Raw genomic sequence first — 24,115 nt, forward strand, 5'->3', positions numbered from 1 at the left:
TAGACATTGCAGGTCTTGTCATATTTTGTATTGTCTTATTGTTAGTAAATGTTACAAGGAATATTTTGTTAATGTCTACTTCTTTTATTATTGTTTTAGACTTTGTTGACCGGTAATGATTTAAACTGGTCTAATAAAAGATGTGCACATCTTTTTGTTTGATGAAGAAACATTTACAGTTGTCAGTGTGTCTTTTTCTAAATTTCCCTAGTCTAAAGTTTTCAAAACAATAGTATAATTCAATCTACGTCATAGCCATAAATGCTCTGACTATTTGTAAAATAAAATGTATACTTTGAATTGTGTTTAATAGTTTTGAGAAAATTGATACTAAAAGGTGTTCCTGTATTTTTGTTGCTCACTCTATGCAATCGTGTTTTCTGTTATTCTATGTAAAATCTCATATTTTGTGTTAGATTACAAAAACAGTGCAATTTCAGTAGTTTCGAGTACTTATATCAGTGTGCGCTCATATAATTTTTGTTTGGTTTAATTTTTCAGTACATGTCAGTTGAATATTGTTTATGTTTTATGTTTTTGATATAATCTCATCACATTTAAATTGTCATTGTGAGCTCTATCAATAAACTTGTGACAACAGAACTTTGTGTTTTCTCGATAAAGTGTGACCACAACCTTAGGAATTTTTTTAAGTCAACTTTTCAAATGTTCTGCATTCTACAGTGTTTGTTATGGAAGATTCTAATTTTTCGCTGTTCACTAATTTTGCAACCTTACTTTACTAAAGAGTATCCACACACACACACACTAGAAAGCTAATTGCGTCTAGTTTGACATCAAATATGATGCAGTAAATGAATGTTTTGTTATTTTAGATAATTCAATATAATTGTAAGTTTAACTTATAATCCACTGACCTTATTCTGTATATTGAGAGCAATGCCACCATCAATCAGCAACTTGACCATTTCTGTGTTTTTATGCAATACAGCAAAGTGCAGAGCAGTGTCACCATACTGGATAGAAAAACATAATTATAATTTTAACAAGATAAGACACAAAACAGGAAACAGTAACTTGACGATTAATGCGTATCTGTGATCTACAGCAATATGAAGTGCAGTGTCACCAAACTGGATTGCCAAAAACACTATTTTAACATAATATGAAATAAAACAGGAAGCAACCTATTGCATTAAAGGAGGTAAAACAACATAGACTGGCACTAAGCGTAAAGTCAAACTTGGGCCCGATATCAGAGTTTTATACGAATTTGTCATTAGTTAATTTTGCATGGTGCATGGATGCATTTATGCTTAAGGGATATGCATAGATTGATTATTGTTTAGGGATCAGCTAAAGCCCGACTACAGCTTTGGGAGGTTTTTTTGCTGTGTTGAGGACCAAATGGTGACATTGATATTGTTTTTTCACAGTACAGTATAAAAGGAGATTTGGTTTGATTGACATCGAGACCCCAATCCACCTACGTTTAAATGAAGTGGATGTAAACATTTATAAGAAATCGTAAGGCCTTCAACAATGAAGACAAACCATAAAGCACTTGGCGGGGGTAAACGTATTTATATGCTCTCGTCCCTCTCTTAACATGGGACAGTTGTTTAACAACACAGTATATGAACACACTAATAAATTCAAAAAGGTTTAAATCATCAGATTGGAGAAAAACACCAAACAAAAATATATAACTGATGTGTTGTTTTTGCATCTCTTGTCTCTGTTAACAAAATAACCCACATATTACAGATCCACGAATAGCTTATCTATGAATACAAACGTATTGATGACAAAGCAACAGTATTGATATTTAAAATGTTCCTACCTGTACAATCGTAATAACACTACAAATTGATGTCCGTTGTGTTATTTTTTCAAAACAATGCTAAATTATGTTTTCTTAATGATATATAAAAATATAGTGTCTTAAAAAATAGAAGTACTAGGCACAATATAACAGGCATCAAAAATTATTTCAGCATATAAACCACGAACAACTATCAATACCAAAGACTAATACGACTTTCCCGAATGATGACGACATTAACACAGAAAATGATGACCCTGTCGATGAAGCGTTTTCTAGAATATCCTCCATCAAGAAAACTCAGACATATGGATGCGTCAAACGGTGTAATGTGTGTTTGTGTATGAAAAAATAGATGCTCAAGATATGGCTCGATCAATTTTGTCAAAGTATATATGGTGCAGTTAACAAATAGTTATAACATACAGATCTCTAAATCAATACAAAAAGAGTGAGGTCAATTTAATTTGAAGAAATAAAACGGTATACTATGTTAACAAACATTGTTATTTGTCGTTGCAAATATAAAGACGTAGTACATAGTTTTGTGTCGGTTTTGTTGATCATTTACTTACTGTGTTCTGTGTATTTAGATCAATACCAGCAAAAATAAGCAACATGGTGAGTTCTGTGTTTCTTTCTATTGCAGCATTGTGAAGTGCAGTTTCACCATCCTATACAAAATGACATACAATAGTTTTAACATATCATGTAATGATAACGATAGCAGATTATGTCAAATAAGAGAATAAAACAACACTGTGTCAATAAAATGTTATTAAAAAAATTAACTGCAAAAAACTTATTATCATTTAAACGAATGTGTATGTGTTTGTGTATTATTTTAGTTAACGATTAACGTGCAGTGAAAGTTCATTATGTTAATGGCGGTGTTATTGTCGCCGTCATATTGTTCAAATTGGGTATAGATGTGCGGTCAACGTTGACTATCGAAACATAACTAACTACAATATGTAGTTTTGTTGCTCACTCTATGCAATCGTGTTTCCTGTTATTCTATGTAAAACATATCATATGTTGTGTTAAATTACAAAAACAGTGCAATTTCAGTATTTTCGAGTATTTATATCAGTGTGCTCTCATATACTTTTTATTTGGTTTAAATGTTCAGTACATGTTAGTTGACTATTGTTTATGTTTTATGTGTTTGTCGTATGATATTATCTCATCACATTTAAATTGTCGTTGATTGTAAGCGTCACCACTAGAACTGTTACAATTTGCCCTTGTGTTTTCTAGATATATTGTGATCACAACCTAAGGATTATTTTTTAAGTCAACAAACTTTTCAAATGTTCTGCATTCTACAATGTTCGTTATGAAAGATTATAATTTGTCACTTTTCACTAATTTTGCAACCTTACTTTACTAAAGAGTATCCACACACACTAGAAAGCTAATTGCGTCTAGTTTGAAATCACATGATGCAGTAAATGAATGCTTTGGTATTGCCGATCATTCAATATGATTGTAAGTTACTGACCCAATCCTTTATATTGAGATCAATGCCACCATCAATCAGCAACTTGACGATATCTGTGTATCCGTGATCTACAGCAATGTGAAGTGCAGTGCAACCAACCTGGATTGAAAAAAATACAATTTTAACATACTATTAAATAAAACAGGAAGCAACCTATTGGACTAAAGGAAGTTAAACAGCATAGACTGGCATTTAGCGTAAAGTCAAACTGGTACTCGATATCAGAGTTTTATACGAATTTGACATTAGTTAATATTGCATGGTGCATGGATGCATTTAGGCTTAATGAATGTACATAGATTGATTATTGTTTAGGGATCAGCTAAGGCTCGACTACAGCTGTGGGAGTTTTTCTCGCTGTGTTGAGGACCCAATGGTGACATTGATATTGTTATTTCACAGTACAGTATAAAAGGAGATTTGGTTTGATTGACATCGAGACCCCTGTCCACCTACGTTTAAATGAAATGGATGTAAACATTTCCACCTTTAGTATTGTTCTACACTTTGTTTACCAATAAGGATTTAAACTGATTTCATAACATAATTGCGCATCTTTTTTTTTTTGTTTCGTGAATTAAAATTTACAATTGTCAGTATGTCTATTTCTAAATTTATCAGTCGACACCTTCCTCTCTTGTCTTTAAAATTAAAAAAAAAATGATATATATAGTCATATGGCTACCCAGAGTGCAATGCTCTGACTATTTGTAAATAAAATGTATTCTTTGAATTATTTTTAATAGTTACGACAAAATTGATACTAAAATATATTCCTGTAGTTTTGTTGCTCACTCTATGCAATCGTGTTTTCTGTTATTCTATGTAAACCATATCATATGTTGTGTTAAATTACAAAACAAGTGCAATTTCAGTAGTTTCGAGTACTTATATCAGTGTACTCTCATATAATGTGTATTTGGTTTAAATTTTCAGTACATGTCAGTTGAATATAATTTATGTTTTTGTCGTACGATATAATCTCATCACATTTAAAGTGTCGTTGATTGTAGGCTGCACCACTAGAACTGTTACAATTTGCCCTTGCATTTTTTCGATATATTGTGACTACAACCTTAGGAAATTTTGTTTAAGTCAACAAACTTTTCTAATATTCTACAATCTACAATGTGTGTTATGGAATATTCTAATTTGTCACTTTTCACTAATTTTGCAACCTTATTTTACTAAAAAGTATCCACACACACACTTGAAAGCTAATTGCGTCTAGTTTGACATCACACATGATGCATTAAATGAATGTTTTGGTATTGCCAATTTTTCAATATATATATAAGCTTAACTTATAGTCCACTGACCCGATCCCTTATATTGAGATCAATGCCGCCATCAATCAGCAACTTGACGATTTCTGTGTTTCCTTCTTCTACAGCAATGTGAAGTGCAGTGTCACCAACCTGGATTGAAAAAGATACAATTTTAACATAGTATGAAATAAAACAGGAAGCAACCTTTTGGACTAAAGGAAGTAATACATCATAGAACATTTCGAACCATTTGCTTAATATATATAACCAAATTATTCAAGTTCGACATACAAAAATGCTGAAATAAGGCAATGTTAGTCCTACGTGTGTGTACCGATACTGTAGCTGTAGTTGTTGGCAATTATGTCCATGAAAACACCAGAATTCGACACAGGTTACACATAGTAAATATTGAATAGATGGAATCTTCTAGTTCAGTAACTTTAGATAAATTAATAATTGGATCAAACTAGTACATAAACGACATCATGACTACATCATGTCTGTGTGAACTATCTGTATGTGCAGCTTATTCATGTTTCGTAGTCATACAAATATGTTGTAGTTGCCCTGTTTAATTGCATCAACAAAATAATATTTGACTAGATGAAGTAACTGCATTGCTTATGGCATGCCCTGAGGTCATGCCAAGCATCATATAACTTCAATTATGTTAAGATTATAACTATGTCCTCTTTCACATAATCATAAAAGAGATGTTTGAGTCTAGAAGTTTTCATTCTAGTTTAGATATTTGAAAAAAACGCCAGTGTCTTCACGTCATTCCTGTTGTAGGCTACATTTCTGCAAGAAGGGTATCACAGTAACGATTTTCCATAATTTCTTCGCAAATATTTTAATGTTGAGAGAGCCAATGTTGCTTTGCTTAAGTATACCATGTATAAAAATGTGGCATGTATCAAAGGACACTTAGTGTTACTGATGGTATGTCAAGACAAAACTCTTCGTAACTATATGTAATGTATATGTGTTGATTTTGATATCATATGGCGACCATTTTGGAAAAAATCGCCATTTTGAAATTTAAACTTTGTCCATATATAGGTATTGTTGTACTAATGATTCAGGACTACTCGCATCCCAAATTTCAACATGTATAAGTGAAATTTCTGATTTTGATTTTTTATGGCGGCTATCTTACAAACAAACACGCCATATTGAAATTGCAAGATGTATTCATAGTCTATACTTTTTGAAACACCTCTCACTACTGTCACACAAAATTTGGATTTGAAACTGACCTCATATAAGTTATTTATGCATATTTTGATATTTTATGGGGGCCATTTTGAAAAAAAGCCGCCATATCAAAATTGCAATGTGGGTCCATAGCTAATCTGTTTTGAAATACCTAGAACTACTACCATGCCAAATTTGGTTCTTTTATCCATCAAACCCACAATTTTTTCACCAATCAGCCGGAGTAATATATATGCGACGTCAAATAGTAAGTGACAGCGGCACATATGATTACGCGGCGTAATGCTTCCGCAATACTCGACATCCTAAACACGGCACCAATGTTAGGTTTTCAGTTCTAAAATTCGCGTTGCTTTACGGGTACGTTGAATACTACTGTATATTTTGATATTATCTTCAAATTCAAGCACTACCATAGTTACGATATTCTACATAAATACGTAACGTCACATATATTTAAGCAGTTTGTTCCTGTAATCTGGGACATTTGAGCCCAAAACTTTACAGTGAACATGTATATAGTTATCCAGGGTGTCCGGGGGTTGGAACCCCCCTTTTTTGGCTGATCAATGTATATGCATGGGAGCATATAGCTATAACCCCTCCCTTTTCACTCTGGGTTTTGAACCCCCCCTTTTTAAAATGGCTGGATCCGCCCATGTGGATAAACAGTCATAACCAGTATCATGTATAAATATATCAAAGAAATGTATTTTGGACTCGCCAGTATAACACTTTTTTTCACAAGTTGATTGATTGGAGATTTAGCAGCTATTATCTTGCCTAGTAATTTTCTCTTTGCCCGGTCCCATGTTTGCAATCAAACTAGTACACTTTTCAGTGTTTTGACCAGCTGAAGTCCGTCTACAGGTGTTGACTTTTTCGCAGTGTTGAAGACCCACAATTTGGTGGCCTTCAGTTTTCTTTTTTTTTTTTACTCTTTGGGCGAGTTGTTGTCTCTTTGACACATTCCCTATGTCAGTCTCTATTTCACATTGACTTATACATCGACAAAAAAAGCTTAGCAAATGAGTTTTGTGTAGACCATCGCACTTCACCGTTACCACCATCGTACTTCGGCGTAGCTATCAACAATGACACCATTGAACTTCGGCGTGATCAAAAACGCACTTAAGGTGGATCGGCCCTTTAACAGTGCGCATATTTTAACGCATATTTCTTACGACGAGTGCCTTGGAAACGGTTGCCTTTCGGGGTATTCTCAAAAATAGCTTTGGCGACCTTGGAATGCGAGCGTGTATGAAAACACCCTTAACGATGTAAATAAGCGATGCAAAACGTTCTACAAAACAGAAAAAACGTACGGTCAGAAATATATAGTGCTTTATTTTTCACATGATAGTTTGAATATACACGATTTTCAAAGCATAACATTATAAAAAGGAAAATATAAATACTGACATGTACGACGTCGACGGTATCTGATGCGTTTGCTTCCAAACACACATTCTCATCATACACGTTCAGCCCTCAAGACCGTTCAAACTTTTTTTCATCAAACTACTGACATATTGATGTCTTTAAGATTTATATATGATTAAATTCTCCCTCGCCATGCTCGTCCGAATTTAAAACATTTCTTTGCTAAATCATTTGTATAATAAATAAAACAAGACTCTAGATATAGGTTTAGTTGCTCGCAGTAACTTTGATAATGTCGACACCGTCTGTCGATAATTCGGTATTAACACCACTAGATTTTGTCGGATAGCGTATATCTAGGTCTGGATCGGAGTTTGACATAACGTTCTCAGGAACCCAACCTTTTAAATCGCCAACGTATTTCACGTGCATATATTACCCGTATATATTTTCAATCAAAACAAGAACTCGTTATACAACTACTCTCACTAACTAGTTTTAAACTTATAAATAGTATAACTACAACACAGGGGAAACCCCACCTCTCGACGAACAGACATTTAAAAATATCTTGCTAATGACGCAATGTTTACCCGTAAGCATATGATAGCGATTATCGATATAAACAACTGCATGTTTACAATAATCGTACGGCTTCCAAATACAAATAAAACCGTATAGTATGCTTTGAAGGCACCGGGGTTTAATTTCAAGCTATCTTTTAGCGTTTTATAACATTTTGTTACTGTTATATTAATTATTTTTTTTACTTGAAAGATCTTTTGTTAGGATTTTATTCCCGAGAATGTGAAAAAAAATATTTAGAATTACAGGACTTCAAAAAAAGACAGTCAATTTGTAAATTAAGAATAAGCGCTCACTCTTTAAAAATTGAGACAGACAGATATTAAAAGAAAACATATAGAAAGATCTGAGCGTCTTTGTTCTAACATTTTCATTTAATCAAATAATGGGCACAAACATATCGAACAAATGTTCTCGTACCATAAGTCTATGAGTTTCCCGAACACTAGTCCTATATAAGACATCGGCGGCGTAAATGTGTTCTATTTAATATGATATTTTCCTATAACATATTTTGCTAACTGTTATTTTGTTAATTTGCAATTTTCTGCTGTAAAAAAGAGGAAATATCAGCTTGAAAACTTTAGTCCTGAAGAAAGTGTCATTAAAATAGACCAATGGATCCAGCAACACATTTCACTACATTGATTATTTATTTTACGCAGAAATAAAAGAACACTTCCATAGTTTTCTGTTTTTCACTTTTTCATGTAGATTAAAATTGACCAATCGTAACCGGGACGTGGAATTCCGACCTTATATCGATCTATGATATTATCCCTCAATACTGCATGCTTTGCGGAGGACAGCAAATTGTTCCGTTTGACATGCATGTCCATAGTTTTACTAAAGGACACACACCCGTAGTTACCGGGCAGTTTCAAACACTACTAAAAACTTGATTAATAAAAAAAATCTCATTACTAGGTTCAGGAAAAAGTTAGGATTGTAATTTTAAAAACTTGCCCAGTATACAGGGACGCTATATTACTAATTAGTCGATGATGTTGGCAAACTTTAAGTTCTGTCTTACTTTTTGACATGCGTTTTTAAAAGGGAAGCTAATAAGGAGAGTATCTGATTAAAGTGGAGTGTGTCATTGCGACCAAAAATACGAATGACAATTTTTTTTGTAAACAATGGTTTGATCCACCTGATGCAAAGAAACGTAAAAACTTTATCGATATATGCATGATGATATAAACAGATGTTTTTTTTATGACATTGACCTTTAAATTTGAACTTTTGTTGATAGTTGTCCATTGACAATCTTCTTATTTTCATATCGTATAGGGTTAACATAGACATATGCAAAATCTGAAAGATTTTCCGTTGCTTAGACAGAGTGTTCATACAGCTGGATGTATCAATACGAAGCCTCGTAGTATAAAAAGGGGGATTTTGCACATACCAAGCATACATTATCGAATCATTTTCTTATGGTAGTGCATATATCGAACTTCTCCTACTTTGCATAACTTTCATGAAACTTATCATTTAAATGTTTTCATCCGTATTATGCTTGAAATATTTTTCAGTGAAAGTTCAGTATGCACACATTAAATTGTTATTTATTATATGCAATACATACAAAAGAACATAATTTCTGGGCCTTTTATCATAGCTGCCTACGCCGTATCGATTTTTGTCATTGGTGAAGTCTGAACGGTGACCTATAGTTGTTATCATCTACGTAAATTTGTCTCTGGTGGAGAGTTTCCTCATAAAAATTATACCACATCTTCCTTTTTTATATGTATATTTCACACATCTCTCTAACCTTTGTAATTGAAAATACGGTATTAAATCAAATGCTTCGCTGAGTGCAGCCTGATACAACCGCAGATGACTAACCCCGAACAGTTTGGGCAAATTTGGACCCAATATTTAAGCTCGATAATATCTTAATTTGGATTGTGATCAAATTTTTGACATAATATAGGTTTCTGACACAAAAAAAAACGTGGTCAATGATCTTACATGTACAAATCTATCGCACAATATTGTTAGTGTCCAATTGAAGATATCGTCTTGAAACATTTAGAAAATTTGAAATTTTTATCCCCTTAAAACATTGTGAACGAAATCCCCCCCCCCCTCCCAAATCCCAGCCTTTCCTTAGTAGCACAATTCCAGAGAGATCCATACACTTAAACACAAATTATTGTCTGGAAACGAGAAAAATGCTTTTTTTTGGACCTTTTTCGGCTCAGAATTCCTACATGTTCGAGGCAATTAACCCCAAATTCAATCCCAGTCTTTCCTTTGTTATATGGAACATTGTGGTACAATTTCAGAGAAATCCATACACTTGCACACAAGCTATTGTCTGGAAACTTTAAAAATGCTGGTTTTTTGCCCCATAACCCCTAAAATGAATCCCAACTTTTTACTTGTGGTATTCAGAGCAATCAAAACAATTATACACAAGTTATTATCTTGAAACTTAAAAAATGCTTCTTTTGGGCCCCTTATTCCTAAACGGATTGGACTATCATCACCAAAATCAAACTCAACCTTCTTTTTGTAGTATTGAACCTTCTGAAAAATATTCTAAAAAATCTGTTCAGAACGATGACGACATCATACATGTTCCATTATACGATCCTAGAATATTTGTTGCAGTCGTATGAAAAGAAAATGTGGTATGATTGCCAATGAGACAACTCTCCACATTAGATAAAAAATGACACAGAAATTAACAACCATAGGTCACAGTACAGATATACCCTGCAGTATATAGGCATATTTGTTGTTCATTCATTATTTTGTACATAAATTATGCGGTTAGTTTTCTTATTTTAATGGTTTTAAGTTGTTCATATGTCATTTTTAAGGCCTTATATGTAGGATAGGTTTTATTCATTGTTGAAGGCTGTTTTGGAGACCTATAGTTATTTTTGTGTTATTTGGACTCTTGTGGAGAGTCACATTTACAATCATATCACATCCTCGTATTCAATATTTCAATTTATACATTTAATAATCATTCCAATACACCAAATATAGCAGAACTATTGCTTACACTATGTAGCATACACACATGGCTTTCCTAGTGCATGTACATGTACTGTTAGTTTTAGCAAAAAAACACAAACTTTCAAAACTTGACTTTGACAATAAAATACATAATCAAGTAACTTCAACCTTGATCACTTATCTATGAATTTAAAATAAGGTTGAGATCTGTGTTGCAATCTCTCTCAATTTAAGTGATATCTAATTTTACAAAACAATATTTATCTAATGTTATGATCAGTCATCTGGATCTTTATGATACTGTAAATTCAGAAATTATTGTGATGTTTTAATTCATGCAAATAATGCGAAGGGGTTATTATCTCAATAATAAGAACGCGCATTCTGATAACTGAATATTAAAGATCTTTGTGCAGAATTATTGGTAATTACAATAATTGAACTAAACATTTAGTCTTTTCGTGAAACATTGTAATAATTTCAGAATTTACTTTTATAGGTAAATAGGTTATCAGTTATCATGGTTATATGTAGCCTGGTTATTGAGACACAAGTTGTTTTCTTTGGTTGCTGTCTCGTTATATCCAGAAAATATAACTTTCGAAATAGAAACAGAATAGCATCTGGATGGACAACAAATGCCAAATGGTGTAAAATAATTCAAGTGGCCATTTGGGTCAGAGGTTAAAGATGAAACAAAGCATGTGCATTTACCACAACTGCCACTTGGTATTATGATCTCCAATATTTCAAAATATATCATTAGCTGCCTTCTGTATTAAAGACAACTGCATATCATGAATCATGTTTTCAGAAAAATTCACAACAGGCAACTGAAAAAATAATTAAATTAAAACAGGTCTTTTAAAAAAAAATTGAAACATTTTTGATTTTTATTCCTTTTATCATATGAGATCAAATTTATAAGACATTTATTTACATTGTTAATTTCAATATACTAGTAAATATTGAAATGTATACATGTACAATCCTTCGCTGATCAGTTCTATATATATTTTTCCATTATTTCTATATATCAATATGCTTCTTCAGTGATTTTTTTTACAAGACTCAATAATCTGTATTCATAATTAGGACAGGTAGATAAAGTAGGACATTTTGTGATCTTGTATTTTTTTTATTGATTTTGCCAGCAGTAAAGCATACAGTCCCAAACTATAATTGATCTTTGGCTTCTTGAGAGCATGGATTCTGACAACACATGGCATATAGACACCAAGTGTAGATTGATTCCCATATGGATTCTGACAATGCATGTACTTTGATTATTCTATACATGGTGATGTAGTTCCAAATATTGTTGATCTTGGCTTCTAATGTTGTTATCAAGTTTCAGCAGTTTACATATAATTCCCAATTGCAAGACAAGATGATACTGGCTTCGGGTGTAAATTCTGCCAGACTCAGTACTTTGCCAATATTTTCCAAATAAAGTTGAACATTCCAGGATGTTTTACAAAATACAAAACTTGGAAGAGTGTTCAAAATGCAGTTGCGAATATAAGACCTCGGGCACTGTTTTTTTTTAATAACGAAATATACGTTTTGATCGAGGACAATATCGTTCATGATTCTTCTATATACTCTTGTTTATATTTACGGCTTACTTATATACAATTTTGAAATCTAAAATGTAAAAGTGCAACAACACTATCTACACACTTTAGACAAAGCAAGCAATGATTTTTTTATTCAGGAAAACATTTATTGTTTATTATTATTCCCCTCGGGCGCTTTATTTTCTTCCCCGGCGCTTTTTTCTTTCCTCTGGGCGCTTTTTAGTAGGACCGTGTGTACAGACTTACCTGTGCAGTTTTTTTTAGATAAACAAAAGATTTAATTTATTTTGCATATCTGAAAGATATAATCTGGATCTAAAATAATTTTTCGTCCTATGCTTGAACTGGTATTTTGTTCATCAATTAGTGAATTGGAATTTTTTTATTAAAAAGAAAAATACCATACCCCTTCCTGCCTTTTGAAGTTCAATGATCATTACCTAAACATTTTTCATCTGAACTTATTATTTTATTTTAGACAAAAACTATATGTTAATGTAACCTAGGACATGCATGAAATATTTGCCACTGGACGTTAAGCAACCAACAACCAATCAATATATAGAACATTGTCTTGGTATAAAGCTGGCATTTAAGGTAACGCCTTCCTCATATTATAGATATAGGTGACCGATCCCCTCAAGTATTATTTTAGTGTTTTTTTCATTTCATAATGAACGTGATAAAGTTCATGAAGAGCGCTGGAAAAATTATCGTCACCATCTTTCTGTTAAATGACATTATTATATATGTTTCCATAATGATATATAAAAAATGGTGTCTTATAAAATAGAAGGCATAGGCACAATATAACAGACATCGAAAACTATATTAGCATGTAAACTATGAACAACTATCAAAGTTAAAGGCTTATACGACTTTCTCGAATGATGACGACTATAACACAGAAGATGATGACGCCGTTGATGAAGCGTTTTCTAGAATGTACTCCATCCGCAACACTCAGACATAACATTTAAGTACAGCTATTTGTAAGATCCAGACAGGGGGTGGTTCATGTATGTCTCAGAACTGCTTTATTCTTTTATATAATATGCAGCTAAGATTGAAATAAAGTTTGCAAGCTTATTTTTTTTATTTTGCTGAACGGTTGCTATGGAAACATGCAGCCATTTTTTTGAGGAATTTATGATGAAATCAGGCATGAAAATTGGAAAATGTCTACTTTTTGGTTGCTGCTATTTTATGATAATGACAATTTCAAGAGAAAAAAAAATTCAACATATAATTAAGCATTATTTGAAGTTTATATTTCGATGTTGAGGTTGTGAATTTTTTTTTGATATAAGACTAAAATGGTATTCAAAAAGGTGCAAAAATCTGTATTTTGACATTTTCTGAAAAAGCTTAAATATTATATTTTAAATCATAAAAAAATGACATTGGGCATCTTAAAGTTCATACATTTAATTATTAATTATATACTCAACAGTTAGATAGTTAATTAACACTAGATCTGCTTTTGGTTACCATGGGAACAAAAAAGTTCAGATTTGATACACAACCATTATGTACCTTATAATATCTGTTTTGCAGCCCTGTAAATGGACTTCTTTCAACCATAATCAACAAGCAATTATATTTCTCTATATTTACAACTCGTCTCTCTTAATTCATGAAAGGATTATTTGGTTATTGTAATAACAAAATATGGCATAGATGGAGAGACATAGTTAATAATGTAGGACTACTGCATTTGGTGCATGGTTTCCTAAAAAATTGTATTCCTGGATTTTTCTCAATATCACAAAATTCAAATTTTATTTTGGTCTAGAATCGTAAAAGTGAACGGTACGTCTAAACACTGCTAAGGACTCCTTAGTGCACTCAAGACCTATACAATGTAACTAAGGACTAGAAAGATTGCTGTTATATGTATTATTTTTACATATTATGGTAGAGATAGATATTTAATGCAAAATTTCAAATTTTATAGAAAAATAATCATAAATAAATAAGATATTTTACATTATTTAGACTGTTCATTCCTCCTTTTCCCACTTTTTTATAAATCTGTAAGAAACGTTCAAATTTCATGTTGGAAAAGGAGGAATACTTATGCAAAATAAAGGCAACAGTAGTATACCGTTGTTCAAAACTCATAAATCCATGGACAAATAACAAAATCGGGGAAACAAACTAAAACCGAGGGAAAATCATTAAATATAAGAGGAGAACAACGAAATAACACTAAAATGTAACACACATAGACAAAATCCCACGAGAATAACAAATATAACATATATACATAACATCAAAACCAAATACTGTGGATTCATTTATTTTCGTGGGTATCAATTTTCGTGGATAGAGAAAAAAAGACGTTTCGTGGTATGCGTAAATTCGTGGATCGCTGATTACAAAAAAAAATTCAGATACGTAATTTGTGGATTTCTTTTTGATTCAGGAGATCATATAACCTCCTTGGTTTGGTCATTAATGAAACAAACAAAAAAGAAAGAATTCATTGAAAAAGTTTTGAATTGTCAAAATCCTCCCTTGGTCATTCTAAGTTAAAGTGTTCATTGATAACTGCTATTACAATAATGGACAGAGACAACTAATTATTTGTTTGTTTTACAATTTATAAATTCTTTTCGGAATTCTATAAGGCATTCAAAACTTTATGATTGAAAGCTCATTTCCCTAATCACGATATAATAAACAGTCATATAAGTATAAGGTGTGAAAATAAATGTTCCTGTCATAAACAATATTACCTACGGGCAATATCCCCGTACTTAATCCTATTGATTTTAAATCACTAGTAACCAAACTATGACACGGTAATTAACAACTTGCAGTTATTTTCCATGAACAGTGTTAATCAATTTTAGAAAGTAAATTATCACTGATATTCGATATATTTATTATTGATTTAATTAAAATATTTGTATCTTCTTTCAATAAAAAACACGTGTTATGTTACAATGTTTATCGCTAGTCAACACTATACTAGAACTGCATAACATAACCGGAAATAAACATCCGACTCCATACACATTTCTCGGGATTATTCTTCGTTGAATTCTTAAATTCGTGGTTCGCTGTGACCCACGAAACCCACGAAAATTGGTATACCACGAATAAAAATGAATCCACAGTACATGGATTTGGGATATACAAGTACCGTGACACGTGTTATCGCAATGTGAATTTACACTAAAAAATAAGAGAAAACAAACGACACAGCGTTATAATGTAATACACACAGAAACAAACTATAATATAACAATGGCCATATTCCTGACTTGGTACAGGGCATTTTTAAAGGAAAAATGGTGGGTTGAACCTGGTTTTGTGGCATGCCAAACCTCCCCTTTTATAGCCATGTGAAATATAACATTAAGATGACAACTCAACACTACAGGACTACAATATAAATAAATTGGAGAATACAATTGACAAAGAAACACACGAACAACAGCCAACAAAAGGCAGCAAGTTGAAAATTAAAATACGCCAGAAGTGCATTTTATCCACACAAGATTTACTAGTGATGCCTAGATACAAAAGTTTGAAAGCCGAAACAAGAACAAAGTCGAACAGCATCGAGGACCAAAAGATAAAAAAAGTTGTGCCAAAAACGGCCAGGGTTTTCTGTTAGTTACCAGAACATCCTTATCATTTAGAATAATTTATACTTTTGCAAACAGTAAATTTATAAAATTAATAAACAAAGGCTGTACATGATAGAACTGAAATATTAACTAATTACAGGAAACAACTGAAATACATTACATAACCAGACATTTGCAACACAGTATGTAGACACATCCGAATATGTATAAACCTCAACGCCAAGTGACGTCAAATGTGAAATTGTAAAAAATGACAAAAAATGATGACGTCATTTGAATTTGTAAAACAAAGGATTAAACTTAATCAACTTTTAATTGGCCAATGTTTTTTTGGGGGATAGGAAATAGGTTATTTTTGTATATGTTTGAATTGTGTGTTTTTAATTCAAATTAAAATGAAAGAAATGGAATAAAATTGAGAATGGCAATTCTGAATAAGTGAAAGAGAAAAAAACGCGACCATATAGCATAAAACAATCGAAATAAAGAAATGTAGCAAATTATCTTATATTTCTTTTATAACTCAAATTCCCAAGTGAAGTCACACAAGCATTATAATATGAAACAAAAAATATAAGTAAACAGCACTAAAACAAATCACACATTGTAGCACACACATCAGAAATCAACCGTATATTAGTCTATTAAAGTTTATTAATATATTCAACGTGAATAAGGTGAGTGGCTGCATTGCCACACTGAACTGTTGTTACTTCTTGGTGGGGTATTAATGCTGCATAGTGAATCATGGTTGAGGCCTAGATTCCTCATGTTTCAGTAGTTTTATTTGTTTAAAATGTTTGGTCGCGGGTGCTGGAATGTGTCGTCGACTTGCTTTGCCATCCTTTCAGATGATGTGTAGTCTCAGTCCCAGTATTGTGTAATGATCCCATCAGTATTTTGTTTCATAATCAGTTAAGGGCATGCAGTCTAATTAGTTGCGTAATTTTTCTATTTGTTGTTTTGGCTCTAAATTAGCTTTCAGTAACTGCAAATACTCTCAGATATGTACTAAGTGTCTTTTGTTGTTGGTATGTACAAGTAAACGGCCATGTCCACTTTATGTTTATGTTTTACGGGGAGGATTGGATTCCCACTTACATGTTTCACCTTACCACATTCTGTATGTATGTGCATTTCCCAAGCCAGGACCCTCTATACACAAAGATTTATTCAAATAGAAAACTCTCTAAAATCAGTTTTTCTCACACTAATACTCATTTATCAGAATTATAGCCTTAAAGAAATCACTGTGTATACTCTAAGTTTTTTTTTGACTGAACATTTTATACCCCCTCCCCTGTTTCAATTTTTAAAAGAATTTGAAAACAAGACTTTAATTATTGCCAGCTTACCCTATTTGCATATTTTCTAATATAAAATGCCTAAAACCTGCTTAAAACTAATTTGATATTGAAAGCATATCAGAATACTATAAATGTAATGTTTAGCAGTCAATCATTTCAACATTCGAGATAATATAAAGTATCCAATCCTGCCTCTGTCTCCGGTCCACATTTTACTGTATGCCTATGTGTCAATTAAAGTTCACATTTTTTACCTCTTATGGTCAATTTAGAATTCTTGTCACAACAGTATCATCTGTAACCATATATCTGACACAATTTACCTAATAAATATACTAGAAGTGTTCAAACAAAGCCATATTTGCAATAGTTGTATGTATGCAGATACCAGTCTGAGATATAAATTCACTTAAAATGTTATAGAGATGACTGCTAACATCCGATTTTTGCATATGTTCCAAGCATAGTTATTGTTTTCTATATCAGGAACTTAAAAAACAAAAAATCATAGCATTTACAAGTCAAATTATTTGTTTTATGACCCAGGGGGTAGGCAATTTTCCATGTTTTTTGCCCCAAGTGCCTCAAATTTTTAAGTTATTCTGCTGTTTTTAGCAATTTGGAATATTTAGTACATATTCAGGATAGAACACACTATTGTTAGTTTGGTTGAGATATTTTTGTATTTCTAGCTTGTATTCTTTTATGCCGTGGTGACAAAAAAGCAGATTTAGGTGCTACGGCTTACTTTTGGGTGATCGACAGGACACAAACACTCCATAAATAGTATTCAGGAAGGATCGATGAGTTTCAATGACTGCAAAGAGTAAATGTAAGAACTTGCTAACAATTTAACTTACATATATGCAAATATTATGAATACATTTTGTATTCAGGACTTTAAGTAAACTATGCATACTGCAAACTGTGAATTTATGCTGAGTCATTATATCTAAGGCCCAGGATTCTACCAATCTTCATGAAATATTTATAAATCTTCATATTTGAGTTAAATTCTTAAAAATCTGTGAGATAAGCAAATTTGGTAAAATTCTGAATGTTCTCTTTTTTTCACCCTATATAGGTTGCATTTCTGTAAATATTGACAATGCAATTTTCCATAGGAACTCCTCTTACGGCTAAAACTGTACCACTTTTACTATGAAGTTTTGAAAAAAATCAACGTTTATATGCCTTGAACTTTTCAGAGTTTAAATAAACACTAATTTTCTCAACTACACCTTCCTCGAATGAACGGTTACCACAGATTTCAATGTAAACAATATGCACGTGTATATTTACTGGTAACCTTCCAAAGTTATGTCTCTATGAGATGGAACACAGAGAGCATAACTGGGAACCAGTATGTAAACAAAATTAATTTTCTATGAATATTCTTAATCTCCCCAAAAGAGGCGTGGTTAGAGAAACAGCTGTATTCACAAAGTGCAACCTGTAATACAGTGGTTGTCATTTGTTGTGTTACATAACTAAAATATTTGTTACATTGATTGTTTTGTTCATTTGTGATTTCGGGGCCCTTTGTAGCTGACTGTGCAGTATTGGCTTTGCTCATTGATGAAGGCCGTACAGTGCCATATAGCAGTATGGAACCTAAATCCCTGTTCGTTGTGCTTTTCTCCAGATACTATGTGTGTACTGGAAACAACAGTTTCCAAACTCGATGTTTTTTTAATCATATATCACATACTTCTGTTTATCTGACTTATTCTTTATTTTAAGGTATGCTTTGAAGAAGAAGACAAAAAACAGTTTGCAAATGAACAGTGTATCAAATTTTTATTAAAGTAATATACTTCAACAGTGTATCAACTATATTTTCTTTTAAAAAATACAAGTAAATCTTAGGTGAATTTTTAATTAACCTTGATTGTTATAAAAACAATTAATAATTAATCAAAACAACTATTGAAGGAATAGTGATTTTTAAAAGTAGGAATAGGAGAAAGACACCATTTAGACACGTGCCTGTTTTTCTTTGATATACCGATTGACACGTGCCAAATAACATAACTATGATAACAAGAGTTACTGATTAAACAATCATGATCTTTTTATTTTAAGTATTTTGTTTCAGCTTAAGTTTGATATCTGTTTACAAAGCCTTCATATGGTACTATGTGATATGTGCTTTACTCACTGTTGAAGGCCGTAGGGTGACTTATGGTTATTTATTTCAGTTTCAATTCGTTTCTTGTGACGATTTGTCTCATATCATAAGTTTCACCATCGTCCGTCAGTACTGTAGTTGTCACGAAGTTGGTTTCCATTTTCTGATGTTAGTTTGCCTCAACAAAATGTTATGAAACATATACACAATGCTTATTACCACAAAACAGAGATCAAGTTTGAATTTTGTTGGCGTCACTTTAACTGTTCCCGAATTATGCCCCTTTTGCGTTACTTTTCTTTGTTTGATACTTTAAAAATTGTTAAGACCGAGTACCTGATCAGTTTAGAACAGTATAGTTGACCTTAAATGACCTGGTTAACTGAAGAAATTTCTAAAAGTGACCAATTGATCTTTAAGGAAAACCTTTCTGGAGCCCTTTTTTTCTGTCATACATACCATATAATATTTTTCGACTTTCATGTATTTAATTTTTTATTATTTCTGTTGATATAAAAACAGAAGATGTGGTATACTTCCCAATGAGACAACTCTTCACAAGAGACCAAAATGACACAGAAATAAACAACTATAGGTTATCTATCATACGGCCTTCAATATTAGGCATAGCCCATGCCGCATAGTCAGCTGTAAAAGGTCCCGAAATGACAATGTGAATCAATTCAAACAAGAAAATCTAGCGGCCTTATTTATTACAAAAAGTGTACGAAACACAAATATGTAACACATAAACAGACGACAACCACTGAATGACAGGCTCCTTACTTGGGACAGGCACATACATAGAGAATGTGGCGGGGTTAGATATGTTAGCAGGATCCCAACTATATACAAATTAATCCTCAAGTTAATCTTTATATAGATAAATTAGTAATGATTAAGAATTTGACATATTGTGTAGACACCTATAACTACTAGTATTGTTGAAATCTTTATGTTGCCTGCTAAATGTCATTAAGTGTTTCATGCGTTTGAATGCTGTGTTATTGACGTATAACCTACATCTCCTACAGTTTTAGTTCTATGTTGGTGTACTTTCAAAAAGGTGTATGAAAAATTATAACTGAATATAAATGTAATGCTTTTCCTCCCCTAAGTAATATGCTTAGAGAAAGATGAACCAATGAGAAATGTACCTCAATTTAGAAAGTTAAATAAACAGAAAAAAATGTTTCACTTTCCAATCTTAAACTCTCCCTATTTTTTCCATTTTTCGTTCAATAAATTGTTTATATTTATGGACGGGAGCTCACTTTTAATTTGTATACGTTTTAAATCAAGGATAAATGTGATTTTATTCATAAAAGGGGGGGATATTCCAGTTTTCAGACAATGCTTTGAGCAGTTATGAAACTTTGGTGACGAGTTTATATCTATTAACATAACTTCCCTTTAGTTTTTCATGAATTTGTGATATGACATTGAGAAGTTATTAAACTTTTATTATTCTTTGAAAAAGCGACGGGTGTAACATGCCTCTTGGCGCAGCTGTTCATTTTAGTTTTTTGGAATTACACCCCTTTCAAAGTCTATGATCAGTTAAGAGTACATTTGAACTTTGCAGTATATCTGAGGTAGTTAATGTACACCTTAGCTGTGCATTATCCTGATCTGTGAAAGATTCAAACAAAAACTACCCAACCTCCACTCCTCCCCCAAAATGCAACAGGGTATATATTTAAATTTGTTAAGTCTTTTCAATGAGCAAAGACAGTCATGACAGTACTGAGAGTGAAACAAAGCAAAGCATGCAGTTATATTTCCATTAGAAACATGAACATTATTAACATAATTATATGTAATTCTGTACATAAACTATATTACATATCATTTGATTGTCTGTTATGGGTGATATTTGTTACCATGGCAACTGTTGTATTAATACTTAGTTTAGAGCTTATATATGCTTCAATGCATGTATTTTCATAAAGGTTTGGAAACAATTGAGAACATTGAAATCCCTAGACTGCAGAATTCAACAAATAATAACTATTTTTCCAAGGGGAAAATACTAACATTGTGATCAAATTTAAGAGAGCCCCACGCAATGTTTTATTCATTGTGATCAGGTAGTATTCAAACTTTGTTACTATAATGCTAGCTTTGTTTTACATATTTTCAATTTTAGGAAGAACACACGAGAAAATTTGATAATTTCACAGTACTTCATGATTCAGATTCAGATTATTTTTTTTTTGTATTTTATAACAAAAAATCTAAAAGTCGGGGTTGAACTGCAATACTAACTAAGCTCTGAAGCTAAAACCAAGTTATATCGACGTTATACATGTATATGAAATTTCTGAAAATAAAATTGATTCTATTCATAATCATGATTCTATTCGCAATCAGGCTCTCCGAATCTACATGTATGATTTTTTTTTAAATAAACCTACCCCCCCCCCCCCCCCCCTTTTATTAAACCTTCGGTTCTAACCCCAATGTTTCATTACATATTACATTTGTTGAACATTCTGAAAAGAACAGACTAGACCACAACCTTAGGAAATTTTGTTTAAGTCAACTAACTTTTCCAATATTCTGCAATTTACAATGTTTGTTATGGAAGATTCTAATTTGTCGCTTTTCACTAATTGTGCAACCTTACTTTACTAAAGAGTATCTACACACATACTATAAAGCTAATTGCGTCTAGTTTGACATCACGCATGATGCAGTAAATGAATGTTTTGGTATTGCCGATAATTCAATATGATTGTAAGTTTAACTTATAATCCACTGACCCGTGTCTTTATATTGAGATCAATGCCACCATCAATCAGCAACTTGACGATATCTGTATTTCCGTGATTTACAGCAACGTGAAGTGCAGTGTTATCAAACTGGATAAAAAACAAAATAACTATATATTAACATAATATGAAATAAAACAGGAAGCAATCTATTGGACTAAAGAAAGTAAACCAGCATAGACTGGCACTTTGCGTAAAGTCAAACTGGTACCCGATATCAGAGTTTTATACGAATTTGTCATTAGTTAATATTGCATGGTGCATGGATGCATTTAAGCTTTATGAATATACATAGATTGATTATTGTGTAGGGATCAGCTAAAGCCTGACTACAGCTGCGAAGTTTTTCTCGCTGTGTTGAGGACTCGATGGTGACATTGATATTTTTATTTCACAGTACAGTATAAAAGGAGATTTGGTTTGATTGACATCGAGACCCCTATCCACCTACGTTTAAATGAAGTGGATGCAAACATTTATAAGAAATCGTAGGGCTTTCAACAATGAAAGCAAACCAAAAGGCACGTGGCGGGGTTAAACGTATGTATATGCTCTCAAATTTCCCTAAACATGGGACAGTTGTTAAACAGCACAACATATGAACATACTATACTAATAAATTCAAAAAGGCTTCAATCATCAGATTGGAGAAAAACACCAAACAAAAATATATAACTGACGTGTTGTTGATGCATCTTTTGTCTCTGTTAACCAAAAAAACCCCACATATTACGAATACACGAATAGCTCATCTATGAATACAAACGTATTGATGAAAAAGCAACAGTATTTATATTCAAAATGTTAAGTCCGACATATAATGCTTCAAATTTCTTTTTTTGCGCCAATTGTTGAAGCTATAATTCCTACCTGTACAATCGTAATAACACTACATATTGCTGTTCGTTGTGGGTTTTTTTTTCAAAACAATGCTAAAGTATGCTTCCTTAATGATATATAAAAATATAGGGTCTTATAAAATAGAAGGAATAGGCACAATATAACAGGCATAGAAAACTATATTAGCATGTGAACTATGAACATCTATCAAAGCTAAAGGCATATACGACTTTCCCGAATGATGAGGACTAGAACACAGAAGATGATGACGCCGTCGATGAAGCGTATTTTAGAATGTCCTCCATCCGCAATACTCAGACATAACATTTAACAAACATGGACGCGTACATAGGTGTAACGTGTGGTTGTATATGACAAAATAGACGCCCACAAAATAGTGGGATTAATTTTGTTCATGTAGATATGGTTCAGGTAAAAGGTATTAATAAAATACAGAACTCTAAATTAAGTATAAAATGGAGGTAGTCCATAACATTTGAAGACATCAAAAGTTATACTTAGTTAACAAACATTGCTATTTAACGTTGCACATATAAGCACGTATTATGTTGTGTTTTGGTTTTGTTTATTATTTACTAACCTTGTCCTGTGCATTGATATTAATACCAGCATCAATAAGCAACATGGTGATTTTCGTGTTTCTTTTTTGTGTAGCATTGTGAAGTGCAATTTTACCATTTTGTACATAATTACAAAGAACAGTTTAAACATATCAGTGAATGATAACGATAGCAAATTCTAATGCAACAACGTTTGTAACGTTTATTTTGATTGGATAACGTCACTTATTCACATGGCATCAATTGACAATTGATGCTATCGGACGTACGCGCAAGCGCAGACGGCATATGACAGATTTAAAATGCATGTTTTAACGTTGTTTTCTGTCAGTTTCATTAGAATGGAGATAACAATACTGTATTTTAAGCTCCGACGGCATCAATTGTGGATTTGATGGTCGCAAATATCCGTTTACTGTCTCCGCTAACGCGTCGCCAGTAAACTTAATTTGCGACCATCAAATCCCCAATTGATGCCGTCGGAGCTTAAAATACAATACAGTTATCTCCTAATTATATCCTATAACAGAATAAAACAACACCATGTCGCACTATTACAAGTCAATAAAATGTT

The 24,115-nt window shown here is 32.4% G+C and overlaps 1 protein-coding gene across 1 annotated transcript; it reads right to left on the bottom strand.

The window, feature by feature from the left end:
• Positions 1 to 863: 863 nt before the first annotated feature.
• On the bottom strand, positions 864 to 23,606 carry LOC139503387 (putative ankyrin repeat protein RF_0381). Its single transcript, XM_071293161.1, has 6 exons — positions 23,562 to 23,606; positions 22,112 to 22,210; positions 4,610 to 4,708; positions 3,291 to 3,389; positions 2,362 to 2,460; positions 864 to 977 (listed from the first exon to the last, which is right to left on the bottom strand). Exons 1-6 carry the CDS (start codon positions 23,604 to 23,606, stop codon positions 864 to 866), a joined length of 555 nt encoding a protein of 184 aa, XP_071149262.1.
• Between the last annotated feature and the right edge of the window lie 509 nt (positions 23,607 to 24,115).

The sequence above is a fragment of the Mytilus edulis genome, chromosome 14, assembly GCF_963676685.1.
Source record: "Mytilus edulis chromosome 14, xbMytEdul2.2, whole genome shotgun sequence".
Classification (NCBI taxonomy): Eukaryota; Metazoa; Mollusca; class Bivalvia; order Mytilida; family Mytilidae; genus Mytilus; species Mytilus edulis.